Source organism: Eschscholzia californica, unplaced genomic scaffold, assembly GCF_041429995.1.
Source record: "Eschscholzia californica isolate CP2 unplaced genomic scaffold, dmEscCali1.0.p SCAF_5, whole genome shotgun sequence".
Classification (NCBI taxonomy): Eukaryota; Viridiplantae; Streptophyta; class Magnoliopsida; order Ranunculales; family Papaveraceae; genus Eschscholzia; species Eschscholzia californica.
This window is the reverse complement of record NW_028238472.1, coordinates 49,019,079-49,033,278: the sequence shown is the minus strand read 5'-3', so window position 1 is coordinate 49,033,278 and position 14,200 is coordinate 49,019,079. Positions and strand designations below refer to the sequence as shown.

General features: G+C 33.1%; 1 protein-coding gene across 1 annotated transcript; it reads right to left on the bottom strand.

Annotated features, from left to right (window-relative positions):
• Positions 1–9,747: 9,747 nt before the first annotated feature.
• Positions 9,748–13,789, bottom strand: LOC147540068 (uncharacterized). The gene is made up of 9 exons (XM_086640648.1): positions 12,390–13,789; positions 12,241–12,294; positions 12,040–12,142; positions 11,868–11,942; positions 11,476–11,626; positions 11,322–11,391; positions 10,521–10,586; positions 10,269–10,391; positions 9,748–10,145 (listed from the first exon to the last, which is right to left on the bottom strand). Exons 1-9 carry the CDS (start codon positions 13,372–13,374, stop codon positions 10,045–10,047), a joined length of 1,728 nt encoding a protein of 575 aa, XP_086496774.1. The 5' UTR covers positions 13,375–13,789; the 3' UTR covers positions 9,748–10,044.
• Between the last annotated feature and the right edge of the window lie 411 nt (positions 13,790–14,200).

Sequence of the window (14,200 nt, the reverse complement as noted above, 5' to 3'; positions counted from 1 at the left end):
TGAGATTTGTCAATCAAATGAAACAAACAGCTATTGCAACAACTGTGTTATGGAAATCATCGAGTTCTGTTTTGTCATCAGCTAATCAAGAAGTTAGATTAGGGTTTGAACTTAGGGTTGCTTCATTACTTGCTGATATTCTTGCAGCAAATGAGAGTCGTAGGTCTGCCATTGTTGGCGCTGGTGGTGGTGCTGTTGTTGAAGATGAAGACCTTTGAAGGTCTGCCGTGAACAGACCAGATCGGTCTGTTCACGGCTCCGGCGAAGGGAAACCCCCTTCGCCGGATTTTTAGAGAGAGAGATGAGAGATTTTTTTTTTTTTTTTGGGAAGTCGCCGGCCGGAAAAATCTCCGGCCGGCGACTTCAATCGGAGAAGATGAGGTGAGTTGGAGAGATAGAGGGGTGAGTTGGAGAGATAGAGGGGTGAGTTGGAGAGATAGAGGGGTGAGTTGGAGAGAGAGAGAGAGAGGTGAGTTGGAAAGAGAGAGAGGGGTGAGTTGTAAAGAGAGATGAGGTGGAGAGAGAGAGAGGGGTGAGGTGGAAATAACTTTTTTAAAATGTTTTAAATTTAGAATTAAGAAGGGTAGTAATGTCATTTACTTGAAAATAGGGGGTCATATTTGAATTTACGAAAAAAAAGTGCCACAAAGGAAGCTGGTCACAAAGTAGGGGGCCATATAAGAATTAACTCTTTTCTTTTTAATGTCTGAATTTGAATTTGGTGAATTTGAGAAAACATCACCCAACTCTTTTCTACGACTGAGATAGAAAAAAAAATTTACACGTAGTTGCCAAGTAATAAAAAGATCAAAGAAAGACCATCAGACACCAAAGTTGACTGACTCTATGAAATGATAAACATATGCATGCATAAGAAGTATAGCCACAAAGGATGAATAAAGAGAGGTAGGACGATAATGACATTAGAATAGAGGGGAAGTTTGTGAAAAAAAAATATATAGAAGGAAAGTGGCTCAGAGGTATCCATCCAATCAATGGACATTCAAGTGACATATTTTAAAGAGGTCCATTCCTCAGTATTCAATTCTGAATCACTAAAAATATTCTACAAAAAATATTGATAATTTTTTCCTCATTTCATGTTAATTACTTATAATATAGTCTTTTACGTTATCCTAACCCCATGCATCAAATAGCCAAAAGGGATTTTGAAGTAAATGGAGTAGTTTTAGTTCAGGTTGGGTACTTTTCAATAATTCAGAAGTGCCTATGGTGGTTTTGGTGCAAAATATTTTCGTTTTTGCAAAAATCCTTCCAAAACTTCAACTGTTTTTTTATAATTTAGCCCCATAAGCCCGATTGAAGACCTTATGTACCCATTAGTACCAGACTTTACCCGATTCCCACCTCTAGAGGAGGTCTAGCTATAGTTCGTCATACTGGTCCATCAATTATTGCTATTGTGGTACCATGATGATTAGATATGTAAATCGACGACCATATTATCCTCGTCATGTAAATATTCACGAGACATATACAATCATTTTAATTTAGACACCATACGTAATGTCTGTAGTCTCAAAACAATAAATGTTATCTCATAAATTAATAAGAAAGACACGTGTTAAATGTGAACACCTTATACACACAATCGAGAGACTTCAACAATCTTCTCATATTCCATTAATAACATGGTCATAAGTTCTGACTATTTCCTTTAGAAAGTTAGGCTTATTCAAGTTTGGTTTATTGTACACAAATAATTGGGCAATCTACATGCAAATAATGCCATAAGTATTACTCCTACCTATAAGGCTATAATTTGGTTTGGATACCAATAACAAGTCAAATTGGAATTCTGCTTGTTGACTATAGGCTTTGGCAAACAAATCATTTATACCTAGAAACTGATTTTTAGCTAATGAAAATTTAAGGTTTACTTAAGAAAAAAAATTAAACCATCAAGCCATTTGATCTAATAACTAGGAAAATATTACTTTGCTAGTATTAAAATGGCAATAATGATCCTCTAATCCATTTATTAGAACCACAAGTTTCTCTTAAGCGATACGTTCTCATAATATCTAATTGAGTTTTCACAACTATTAAAATCCAAACGAACTTCATAAAGGCCTCAAATCACTAAAATACCATGTGATTTTTTTTTTGTTAAAGGAAAATACCATGTGATTGGTTAAACATTATTCATCCTGAAGACTGCGTTATAACATATTAGACTGATAACGTCTTATAATGTGACAATTGGTGGAGGATCCCCACCTTGTAGATTCCAACTTATAGATTCCAAACACTTCACGGCTAAGGTTCTAAAGGGTTGGGGTAGTGGGACACTAGCACATGATGAATTTGTTTTGTAACTAAAAACTATGAACTATTGTATTATTCATATGGCCTTCTCCCAAATATTTTTGGTTTTTGTTTAGAGATAAAAACAAGGTTTTTGAGACAGCCACCTTCATTTGAAAGTAAAGTCCCACCAGCTCCTAGTCCACATGTCCTTTTGACATAAACCCTAGACTTTGGTCAAATCGAATAGACCAGTTGAACATCATAGCCCCAACATATGAAAGCATGGTGTAAATATATATGGAAATGATATCGAGAATGATGATATAGTAATCTTTCTTCAATAACATCTGCAGAAAAAGAATTTTGGTTGCTTCCATCCATGTTGCGAGGGTTCGAAACCCACTGCCCCCAAATTAATTTTTTCTCTTTACAATTCAAAAAAGTACTCGAAGTTGTGTTTTGACAAAATATTATTGAATGAGACTCAAATGAGTTAAACAAAAGTTGGTGAAAGAGATACCTAAGGTGCACTAGAAAAATCAATTCAATACAAAAAGAATATAATTTGATAACAGTATTTGTTACTTGTGAACTTTTATGACATAAAGGGTTGAAGTTAAATTTGTGCATACAATTACTTGTATCAAATACCTATTTGTTCGTTTAAAAAATGTGTTGATTATTTTGATATAGAATACCTCGAGCGTAAAATTTACAGATTTTGTTGCATCAACCAGTGTTTTTCTTGTCAACGCTTAGTATGTTTCATTTTCCAAAATATTTATTTTCCCTCGAATTTAACTTCATCATTTTTAAATTTTTCATTCTTTTTAAAAAATTCATTCCTTCACCCAATTTCAGAAAATATTAGTAATTAGTATGAAGTATTGTCGCTTCATATCTAACACCTAGCAGACAATTAAAAAAATGTTTTGATTATTTAAAATTTAATTAACAATTATTGAAATTTGCACATTTGGTATCATTTAATACAATTTTTATATGCCTTTTAGCAATAAAAAAGAAGTATTATGTATTGCAGTACTAATAGGTTTTTTTTATGCATTAATGGAGGTTGGTTAGTGGAAAGAAAGACAAAAAGGTTGTTAAATTAGTGATGAATCAAATCTCCATATTTTATATGATTATATAAATACTAGTATTTTTCTTTAAAAATCATTATGATTTCTAATAATGGTGGTATTGGAAGGTGCTTGGTGATCTAACAAAGATGCATACATATATATATTTTCTTGTAAATATGTTAGTTGTTTATTATGGTATTCTTTCTTTTGCCTGAAAATAATTTTGGTAGGTTTGCGTTTCAATTATTTATACATCTAATCGTTTGTCCAACTAGGGAAAGGTTGCTCTCGTGAAGTTCGTATATAGTGTTTCATTTTTATTTATATGCTTTTCAATTACTCAAATATATATATATATATATATATATATATATATATATATATATATATATATTTATTTTGTAATATGTTTTTGTTTCATTGGGGGGTTGCAATTGTCAACCTGATGTTTGAATTTCTATATGAAATGCCCCTAAATTATTGATATTTTTATTTTTATTTATAGGTATATGCTGCTAAGCTTATATATGCAAGAGATTAATCTAAAAAATACATATAAATGCTAATGAATTTAGTTTAAATTTTATGTTATATTTTAGTTAATTTCCTTGTTCATGTGCAAGACAATCATGGGAAGTCTATAAATTGTTGTACACACCCTAACATAATAATTATTTTATTAAAGGACTTTATAAACATATACATAATTTTCTCTTCATCGACTGATAGTTTACGTGTGTATAATGTTCTGAGAACTAGATGATTGTAGTATTAATTGTAGTTTTATATGATTTTCTTCTTAATATCACTATTCGAGATAATAGCGGAGTAGTTCCAATGTATTAATACATGAGAGACATGGACATGGAGTCACACTCCAGTAAATTAATGGAGATTCATCCCATTATCAAATGATAGTCTTATGTATTATGATTTACAATGACTCCTTCACCCACGAATAATGAATAATGTGTTATATAGTATGTCTGTCATATATCAGTATATCACGTATATAGAAACGTACATGCATGTCTTGATCAAGTTAAATAGAAATGCATGAAATAATGTTTCAATGGTGGTAGCAGACATACCATGTCATCCTTCAGCTATGCTAGAACAAGAAACGGGCCAAATAACATTTTCCATAATATTTATTTGACTGATAGACGTGGAGGAACTCTCCTAGTCTCCTAGCAATTTCTACCACTAACTTAAATCAACAAAAAAAAAAAAACTTAAATATCAGCCAGAGAGATCGAGTGAAGATGTTATATAGGTCCTCATTGAATTAATAGTTAGTATGTTAAACTGCATTTAATTACCACTTAACCATAATGAAATAATTGCTATCTTTGTCTCTAAGACATAACCAAAAAGGATCCCACACAATATTTTGATTTTGGGATTGATAATCTATTTTAACCAATCTTTCCAACCATGAAACCAATAATTCTCAAACACTTTATTTCCTTGCAATAATAGTAAGAATCTTTGGGGTTGAGACTTGAGAGGTTTGGCACATGTTTTGCTTTAGTACTACGACCCACCTAAATGATTTTGTCACTTTCTTTTATGAGTTGCCATTTGATTCATTCAATATCCTAACTAGGTGTCATTGTGAGTTCTCTAATACATTCAATCTCCTAATTATGGTGCCATTTTAAGCACTCAACTATTTTTTTGTTGAACTTAGTACTCAAATTCAACAGTTCAACAAAAAAAAAGTACTCAAATTCAATTACTCTTTCTTTTATACATTCATCTTTTTTTTGACAAGACACATCTGTGTACTTTCTGATAAGATTTTAACAAAGGCAATTCACAATTTTATTTGGTTCGAGAACTTTAACGTGTAATCTGATACTACCAAATTGTACGTCTTATTCTAACCATCCAAACTCAAAAAAGTAACAATAATAGCGTGAAAAAACGGAAAACCTTCACTTATAACTGATTATTACTTTACAATTGTTTGTTAACATCACAACAAATGTGAGGTGTAGAATCTTACTATTTGCCCATAAGAAAAAGCCACCATATACACAATATTGTTTCATTCCAAGAATCTGTGGATGACTATTAACATCAATCATTTTCATCTTGTCACCCATCAACCCTTAATTTGTTCAATATTAAGATGAGAATTAATGTTTTTTTTGATGAGATGAGAATTAATGTTGTCAAATAAGAATAAAATCATTAGCTTTATGCCTTGTTAAGTTAATTAGCTGTTTAGTTTTATTAGTGAAGTTTAAGACATGTTGATAAACTAGAAGTTTGTTAGGATCCTAACATAATCTTATCTTTGTAATTTTCATTAAATATGTTAAATCAGTTATATATTCACAAACTTATATAGTAGCTAAATTATCCTCTCACGTAATAAGCCCAATATCCAGACATGCATAAGCCCGTGACAATTTCAAAAAAAAACCTAGAAAAATTATCATTATCAAGGTAGAATGTCACTGTTATTGACGAACACAAGCAAGAAACTTCGATAATTGGTTATGTAGGAACATGGAAAATGTCCAAAAGATAATGAAAAGGAATTGGGGGGGCCCTTCGTCCAAGACAAACAAGAAAGATTGGAATAAATGTTTCGTGTCAGAAGAACGCCGTGAACATAGAATCAACAGAAACACAATCATTATGCACCCATTTCAAGTCAAGTCTCAATCCACAAAATAGGTGTATCAACACGACTTATAGACATTTTAGAAAATGAAAGATGTCATTTTTCGCAAACGGTGTCACACCAGAATGTGGGAATTTAGTGTTCATTGTAGCTACAAAATTGAGAGCAAAGGTGTTAAAAACTTAAAATTGATCGATGCTTGTATTAGACGGAAATGTAGAAAACATTCTTACGCCACAATAACAGTTCTAAGACTAAACATACAAAATGGTCGATATCTCACGAAAAGGAAGCATGAGCATGAAAAAGTATCAGAGAAAACGATGTAATATCTTGTGTGTAAGAGACAGTCCAAAGAGTCAAGTATACGTGATATGAGTGTAAACATATAAGTTCAGCTTACTTCACTATTAGACAAACTTTTAGATATTTCTGAGGAAAATATTGAAGTATCATAACCATCAGCATTTTAACAGAAAGATATGATCATTCAGGCAACAGAGATTCCCTATCGAGTTGAATGGAAGTATGGAAGGTACCTTAACAGGTAAAGTTTCAGGGGTGCCTATAAAACTTCTCATGCTAATAAAAGAATTGGGCTTTAATTTAGGGAGGCAGTTCTATAGTTCATGTTGTTCCCACCACCCCATCTCTCTCTCTATACAAAAAGTATACTCAGCCCACCTTGTGGGACTCCCACTTGAACCGCATGTGAGAGAAACAAGAGTTTTTCTTTCTTCTCACATGTCCAGTCACGTGGAGAGAGAAACTTTTGTTTCTCTCACATGCGGTCCAAGTGGGAGTCCCAAAACGCGGGCTGTGTAGCCTTGTTGCTCTCTATATATACAAGGTGTACAATCATTTCAGATTTCAGAACAACAGTTGTTGAAAGGTCTCTCTTTTTTGTTGAAAGGTCTCTCTATACACAAGTTTTGTAACTTGAGAGATGACATACCGAGTGGATATATTCATTCTTTTGTTTGAAAAATGAATTATGCCCGTGTTAAAAGTATTTTACAAATAAAGAATTACATCAGGTTATGAAGTACGAAAAAGGAAAGGTGGTTTGTAAATGAAGGGCTTCTCAACCACGATTTCGACTTATACTTAGTTGTAATACATGCGGAAACAATTGAGTGAGGCAGGTGTTAGATTACAAGGATAAATAAGAGAACTACGAAAATTTGCAGGGATAACTAGTATAATTTTTTTTGGGAAATCCTTTTATAAGCCCAATGAGCTAACTTCGACGGTGAAACCTTCGACTTTGGAGTCGAAAAGACATTCCAAGGAAAGAGTTATATTTGGAATGTTTACTATAAGTTTTCATTCTACTAGTTCTTGAAGAAGATTTTCCCGCCATTTTCCCAACTGACACTTTTTAAATTCTGATCCCTATTTTGAATGAATTGTGGGTATTCAGTTGATTTAACAGCTGAATTTTTTCCCACGCTTTCTGTTTTCTCTATATATTCGGATATTTCAACCCTGAAATCCCACTTTCTATTTTTGGCTATTTGCTCTCTCTATAAAACAGGGGATTAAAATCAGAATCATCAATCTGAAAAAACCCTTTCTATTATCCATCTGTGCTACCCATTCTTTAGATTTATTTAGGATTTCATCTGGATGGGTTTAGTTTATTTCATTGAGGGTTTAGGGTTTAAGTGTAGAAATTAACCATCTTTAGATGACATATTATTAGAAATCTCAAATCTTACCGAAGAATCTGAAAAATTTGTTTATATTTTGGTAGAGTGAAAAATCAATCACAAAGAAGAAAAGAAAAGATGGGGAAGAAGATGATAGAGATAGAAAAGATTCAGGATAATAATCTTACTGCCATTGCTGCTGCTGCTTCTACTGATACTCCTGCTACTGCTATTGCTGCTAGTACAATTAAGGAAGAAGATGATTCACCCTTGTTAGCGGAAGAAGATTTTTCGCTAGCACAAAGAGATTGTTTGTCGTTCTTAATAGAAGATGTTTTGCCGCCATTCTTAGCAGAGGAAGATGATTTGACCCTCTTACAAGGAGATGATTTGCCTCTCTTAGAGGAGGATGATGAGTTGCCATTCTTAGAAGAGGAAGATGATTTGCCCCTCTTAGAAGAAGTAGATGATTTGCCCCTCTTAGAAGAAGTAGATGATTTTCCGTTCTTAGAAGAGAAAGATGATTTGCCATTTTGAAGGAAAACGATGATTTTCGTCGGCCCACGACATAAAGATGATTTACCCGATATTGCAAATATTTGTGGCGATGGAGATGGGACGAGACAACAACTGTATTATTCAAAGACTATTTCGTGAAGGAGTTTGACCGAGATTATTGTTCATTGTTCTGTGAGACTGTAATATTCGATACCATTTCACGAATGGTTATTAATCGATATTGTTCATTGCTATTGTGACACTCATTCACCATAATGTGTTTGTCATTGTTTTGGGTTTATTACAGATTTTTGTTACTACAATTTTACATTTTCAACTGTTTCAGAGACCTAATAGATATCGTAACCTAGATTGATATCGCTCCTAGAGGCGTTTGCTTCTTATGATCTCCATTGCTGGTGTTTTATAGTTTAGTGTGTAACATAGGTCACTTAGTACCTTCTCTTATACTCGTTCGTAAGATTTATGAAATGTAATGCATTCTCAAGAAAGACGACGGTTAGGTTTTTTTTTCCTTTTGTGTTTCAATACGAGAAATAGACCAATAGCTCGTCAAGAAGAAGAAGACGGTAATGGCGCAGTTGATGCAATCATGCACACCCATTCCTAAATACCTAATAATGATAAGTCTTGTTGCTCGCGAGGGAGTACATCTCAGTTGGCCTTTCATTTAGACCCTGACTATGAAACACAGATAAAACAAAATCATTGAACACGGCCTGGGATGGTAAAGAGATGCTCAAGCGGGTTCAACACAGTTGTGACCAAAATGTCTGATCTTATTCGACGCAAGGTATATGGATGCTTAATGAGCTTCACCCGTGCCCGATCGAATCACCGAGTTACACGGCTGACTTGGAAGAACTCAATTGCTTATTCTTACTCAGCTGCTGCTGCTGCTGCTGCTTCTACAGCCATTGCTGCAACCAGTTATGATATTCCTAAATCCTGCTGCTTCTACTGCCACAACCGCTACACTTCTGCTGCTACTACAATGACAGTAGAAGACCATTCATTGCTCTTAGCGGAGGAATATGCTTTATTGATCTTAGAGGAAGAAGATGATCGTTTTTTGAAGGAAAAAGATGATATTTATTGGCCGGTAGAAAATGATTTACCCGATATTGCAAACATTTTTTTTTACGATGGAGATGAAACTGGACAACAATTAGCTTTATTAATACGAGATATTCAATGAAAACCACATGAATCAGATTGACCAACATTGTCCATTGTTCTGTAATATATGAAGACCATTTGATGAAGGATATTGACCAGCATTTTGTTCATTGCTCTGTGATATTCAAACACCATTTCTATAGTTCAACCTTTAACTTTTGATATTCAAACTAGGTCTAGATAGAAATGATCAAATCATCAAAATTAGATTTCGATATCTGTGAGAACCTTATAAAAAAAGATAACTAGTATTCATCTAAAAATTGCATTCAAGTTACATTTTGCAAGTACTGATCACTCATTTTTGGTAGAAAATTGTTCTTTAACAACTTTAGAGATCTGCGTAATCTGATTTGAAATGCCTGGAGATACTACCGACATATTAAAACTAACAACACTAAACTGCGGAAAAAGATATTGTCATATATTTACAAAAACTCACTCGATAAACAACACGTCCATATAGTGAAAGTAAGTGATAATAACTAATTTGCTATAAAACTTGTTAGTTGAGAAACACTACCATACAAAAGAGAAAAAGAAAAAGAAAGAACCAAGGGAAAGAAAATCACACTAATATTATGAACATTGAATGTGCCCTAGCTTGCTTGGTAACTAATTATTTTGTTGTGACTTCACATTTTTCCTTTTCACCAACTTTTCTTCCCTTATCTACATTTGGTCTGATAGACCCACCATCTTATCTTTGGTTTGAGTTGTCACCATCCACTTCTTCATCTTCCCATTCTTTATGAATTAGAGATTGTTGATAGTATCTAACGGCTACAAATAACATGAATACTGCATAAACAAATTTCATTAGTGTAGGAAATCATAAACATGTTTCTAAAATACCCAAAATTTATATCAACCATGATACTATGCTCGGCCATTTATATTTGGAATGATGAAATGTTTATTTACCTGCCCAAATGCGGGCTACAATCGAAGACATGTTCCATATGAGGGTAAACATGGCAAAAGCGACGGCTTTTTTGTGTGAGCAAGAATCCCATGCATCTCCAAATCGTCTGACCCAAAACTTACCTTCACAAAATTACCAAATGTTTACATTCAAAATGTGGGAGAGAGTTGTACTAGAATGATTCTTCGTATAACGTAAGATCAGTTTAACTATATATATATATATATAATATTAAGTAACGTTAGATTTACCATATTCCGTTAATTGGGTGGAATAGGAAGAACAAATTTTTGGTACCGTGAAAACTCCGAAAAAACCTGCAAAATGATTGGGATAAAGTGACTGAGAGGATGTTTTAGAAACTTCAAGCTAGATTAAAGTGATTTACTTTCATATTTTGACTTTCACCATGCAATGCCATTGATATGAAATGTAACTTTTTTGTTCAAATGTGACAGGGGATCCAATGCCAATAAAGGCTGTTATTTTTTGTTGATTCATTGTGTACCTATAAGTATGTGAATAACAAAATCAGAATTAGAGTTTTCCGACAAATTGTGACATGTAGGCTCAACGGGGCCGAAAATAATTTGTGCCAGGGCGTTTCTAGGCTGACACAGTCAGAGACTTCTTCTGCTTATATGAGACCATCTTACATTCTCATCATTCATGTGCAGTGTTTTTGGAGTCTAATTATGTAACACGCATAATCTCAATCTTGACACAACACTAAGTTCGCGGGCATTTCTAAAAACACGTACTATTATTTGAGCCAAGAAAACAACGAGAATTTTATATATAATTCTTAGACATGTGACCCAAAACCAATTTACTATAATCCGAGAGCTCGAAAATGTTATACTCTACTACTACTACTAGTCATACCTCATTGTTACTTCAAACTTATGATCTCATAATAAGTTCAACTAGAGAACTACACCATTGGTTTTTGTCAGAGTCATAAAAGTGAGTGACATTTGAAATTTCTTGAATCTCTATATGAATAAGGCAATTGGTTAAAAATGGCAGATAAAGAAAAGGGTTTCTTTTACCTAATTTGGCCAATTTCCAAATAGTGATGGAGCTCCCACACCTAGCCAGAACAAATAATAGAACTGCCAACTGCCATCAAAATAACATCTCAAGAACTGTAAAAAGAATCTATAAAGAGTTTAAAAGTAAAAAAAGAAAAGAGTTCTATTTTACCTTCATTGTAGTTTCAGGATCACCAGAGAAAAGATTCTTAAGTTTCATTAGAAACTCATTCAAGTATGGTAGAATCAATTTAAGTAACCAAATTGCTTCCTCTTCTCCTACCATCAAATTATTTCTTGATTCTTCAATATCTATTGCCCCTCTTTTAGCATGTTTAAAAGATTAAGTTAGAGACTAAAATATCTAAGAGTAAGGCAAAAGAACAAGAAAAACTAGACAGACTCTGGGTAGAAACCCTGACTCGTTGTGATTCGTTGTTTGGTAGATGAATCATCGAAAACACGAATCACGGGAATCTACATAGAATTTCTGTCTAGAGTCTGTTCAGTTTTTCTTGTTCAGTCCGAGAAAGTGGTATGTTTTGATGAATACTAATTACTTACCTACAAAGAATTGATTTATAAAGAAAGATTGAAGCAAGATAGAGAAGACCCATATAAGAAATTGCAGAAATCAAGCTGTAGAAGAAAAGGGTAATTTAGTAGTGGGGTCTATTAGATCATAAAAATATTGAATTTTGATTTGAAGAGTGTTGATTATATATGATATAAATACCTGAAATTTAGGTCTTTGGTGAATGAAGATGAGAGAAGAACAAAAGTTCCTAATCCAAACACAAATGTTGATTTTGATACATCTTTCCACATAATTAAATCCACTACAAAAAACAAGTAATAGAAGAATAAGAACAAATGTTAAATTTGATCTATTCAATTTACAAGTGGAATTCAATTTGACTCATAATTTAAAAGGTACCCAAATTCTGTAAATTGTTTTGGGATTCTGGGTATCTCTCAAATTCAATTGAACCTGAAATAAAGAAACAAGTTAGGATCACACAATCTAGAGATCTAGAGAGAGAAAGACAGATAAATAGAGAGAGATCTAGAGAGAGAGAGAGTTACTTGGAGGCAGTTTTGTGAGATTTGAATCAATTAGAGGTTGAATTTGAATTGGTAATGCCTTCTTAATAACTTTTGAAGATTTGGGTAATGGTGGTTTATGAATTTGATTGAATTTCTTATCTTCAATTAAAACTCTTTTGGGTGTTCTCTGTTCTTCAATTTTAACTTCCTTAACTCTCAAACTCTTCAAATTTATTGAAGATGAGTTTTTGAGATCTGAATCAATTACAGAATCCATAACTTGAACTGATTTTTCACTAACATTTGAAGACATTGGTAAGATTACTAATTCTAAATTTTGATTCATCTTATCTTCTTCAATTAAATCTCCTCTGGGTTTCTGTTCTTCTTCAATATTAACTTCTTTATCATCAAAACCCTCACTTTCTTTCTCTTCAACCAAGTCATCTTCATGATCTCCTTCATCTTCTTCTTCATCATCATCATCATTATCATAATCCAGACTAATTATTTGATTTTTGTTCTTACCCACATTACTAGAACTAATCGAAATAGTCTTCTTTTTAATTACACCAATTTCTTTGGAAATTTGAGATTCCTCTGATCTAGTTTTCCTAATTGGATTGATTTGAATTGAGTTTTTCTCAGTTCCATCAGATCTAGTCTTTCTTAATTGAATTGAATTTCTCTCAATTCCTTCAAGTACTATTTCAGATTTCCATTTCTTTCTATTCTTTTCAATTTCTTCCCCACCACTTTGATTTCTTCTTAATCTTCTATAAACTTGAACTCTACTTCCACAATTATCACCACCATTGTTAACATTACCAACTGAATTGTCTTTCTTTTTTGATTCGGCGCCACCGACAGAATTCTCTTCTCCATTAATTACCTTCAACCCACTTTTCAATTCATCAAATTTCATTCTATTATCCCTAATAGAACCAGTAATTACACCATTTTTAGCTCCATTAATAATATTACTAGTACTACTAGTTCTTCTACTTCTACCAACCTGCATCATCTATTCCTCTGTTTTCTCTCACTAAAACTATGAAAGTTTAGAGTTGAAGAAAAAGGGTTGGTAAAAGAATTATCATATGGGTAAGTAAGAATTGAAGAAGAGAAGGATTGTGAAACAAGGCACTAAAAAGATTTACTTTTTTTTTTTCTCTAACTAGGATTGTAGTGAGAGAATTGTGAGATAGAGATGGTGGGGTTTTGATCCAAGAAATGTAGTAGTACAATAATATATTAGTGTTTGTTTAATGAGTTAGTATTTAATATGTTATTGTTGCTTCACTTTGCATCTAAGGATCTATGCTGCCAAGTTCTATTTCCAAGGGAATACATAGAATGTGATTTGTCCCACCCACATGCAGATGAAGACACTAAAATTTAGAGAGAGAGAGAGAGAGATGAAGAGAAAGTAAATGGCTTTTGATACTTTCTTCAAGTGCTTGAAGTTAAAGAAACGTATGTTTGCTATCTGTTGTTGTGGTGTTTAGCCAAGTGAACTCTTGAGTCTTGACCTGTTAATTCATCTTAAAGAAAAAGAAAAGGAAAAAAGCCCAAGCCCAAACTCAAGCCCGTGGAAAATATAGGGATTGGATCGTTCGATTACAATTCTCTTTTCTTTCATGGTATAAGAGCTTCTAGGTTTCTTTCTTGGGTTAGTCAATAGAGTCTTCCGCTTGCTGGCGGCGGTAGTCCCATTAATGGCTACCGTTCGCCGGGCTTTTATCGGTTTTTAGTTCAAGTTTAGTGTTTTTTTTTTTTTTCCTTTCCAATAAGAGTAGTTCTTTTCTATTGTTGAGATCTAATCATTCTTCAATACTTTTCTCAATAGT

What these genes read in the sequence shown, in the direction of transcription:
- LOC147540068 (XM_086640648.1), bottom strand. Translation starts at nt 13,374, where the DNA reads ATGATGCAGGTTGGTAGAAGTAGAAGAACTAGTAGTACTAGTAATATT. An exon ending in ACCAAAGACCTAAATTTCAG is followed by an intron (nt 11,943 to 12,039) that starts GTATTTATATCA and finishes TTTCTTCTACAG; the next exon opens with CTTGATTTCTGCAATTTCTT. An exon ending in CACCCAATTAACGGAATATG is followed by an intron (nt 10,392 to 10,520) that starts GTAAATCTAACG and finishes AATTTTGTGAAG; the next exon opens with GTAAGTTTTGGGTCAGACGA.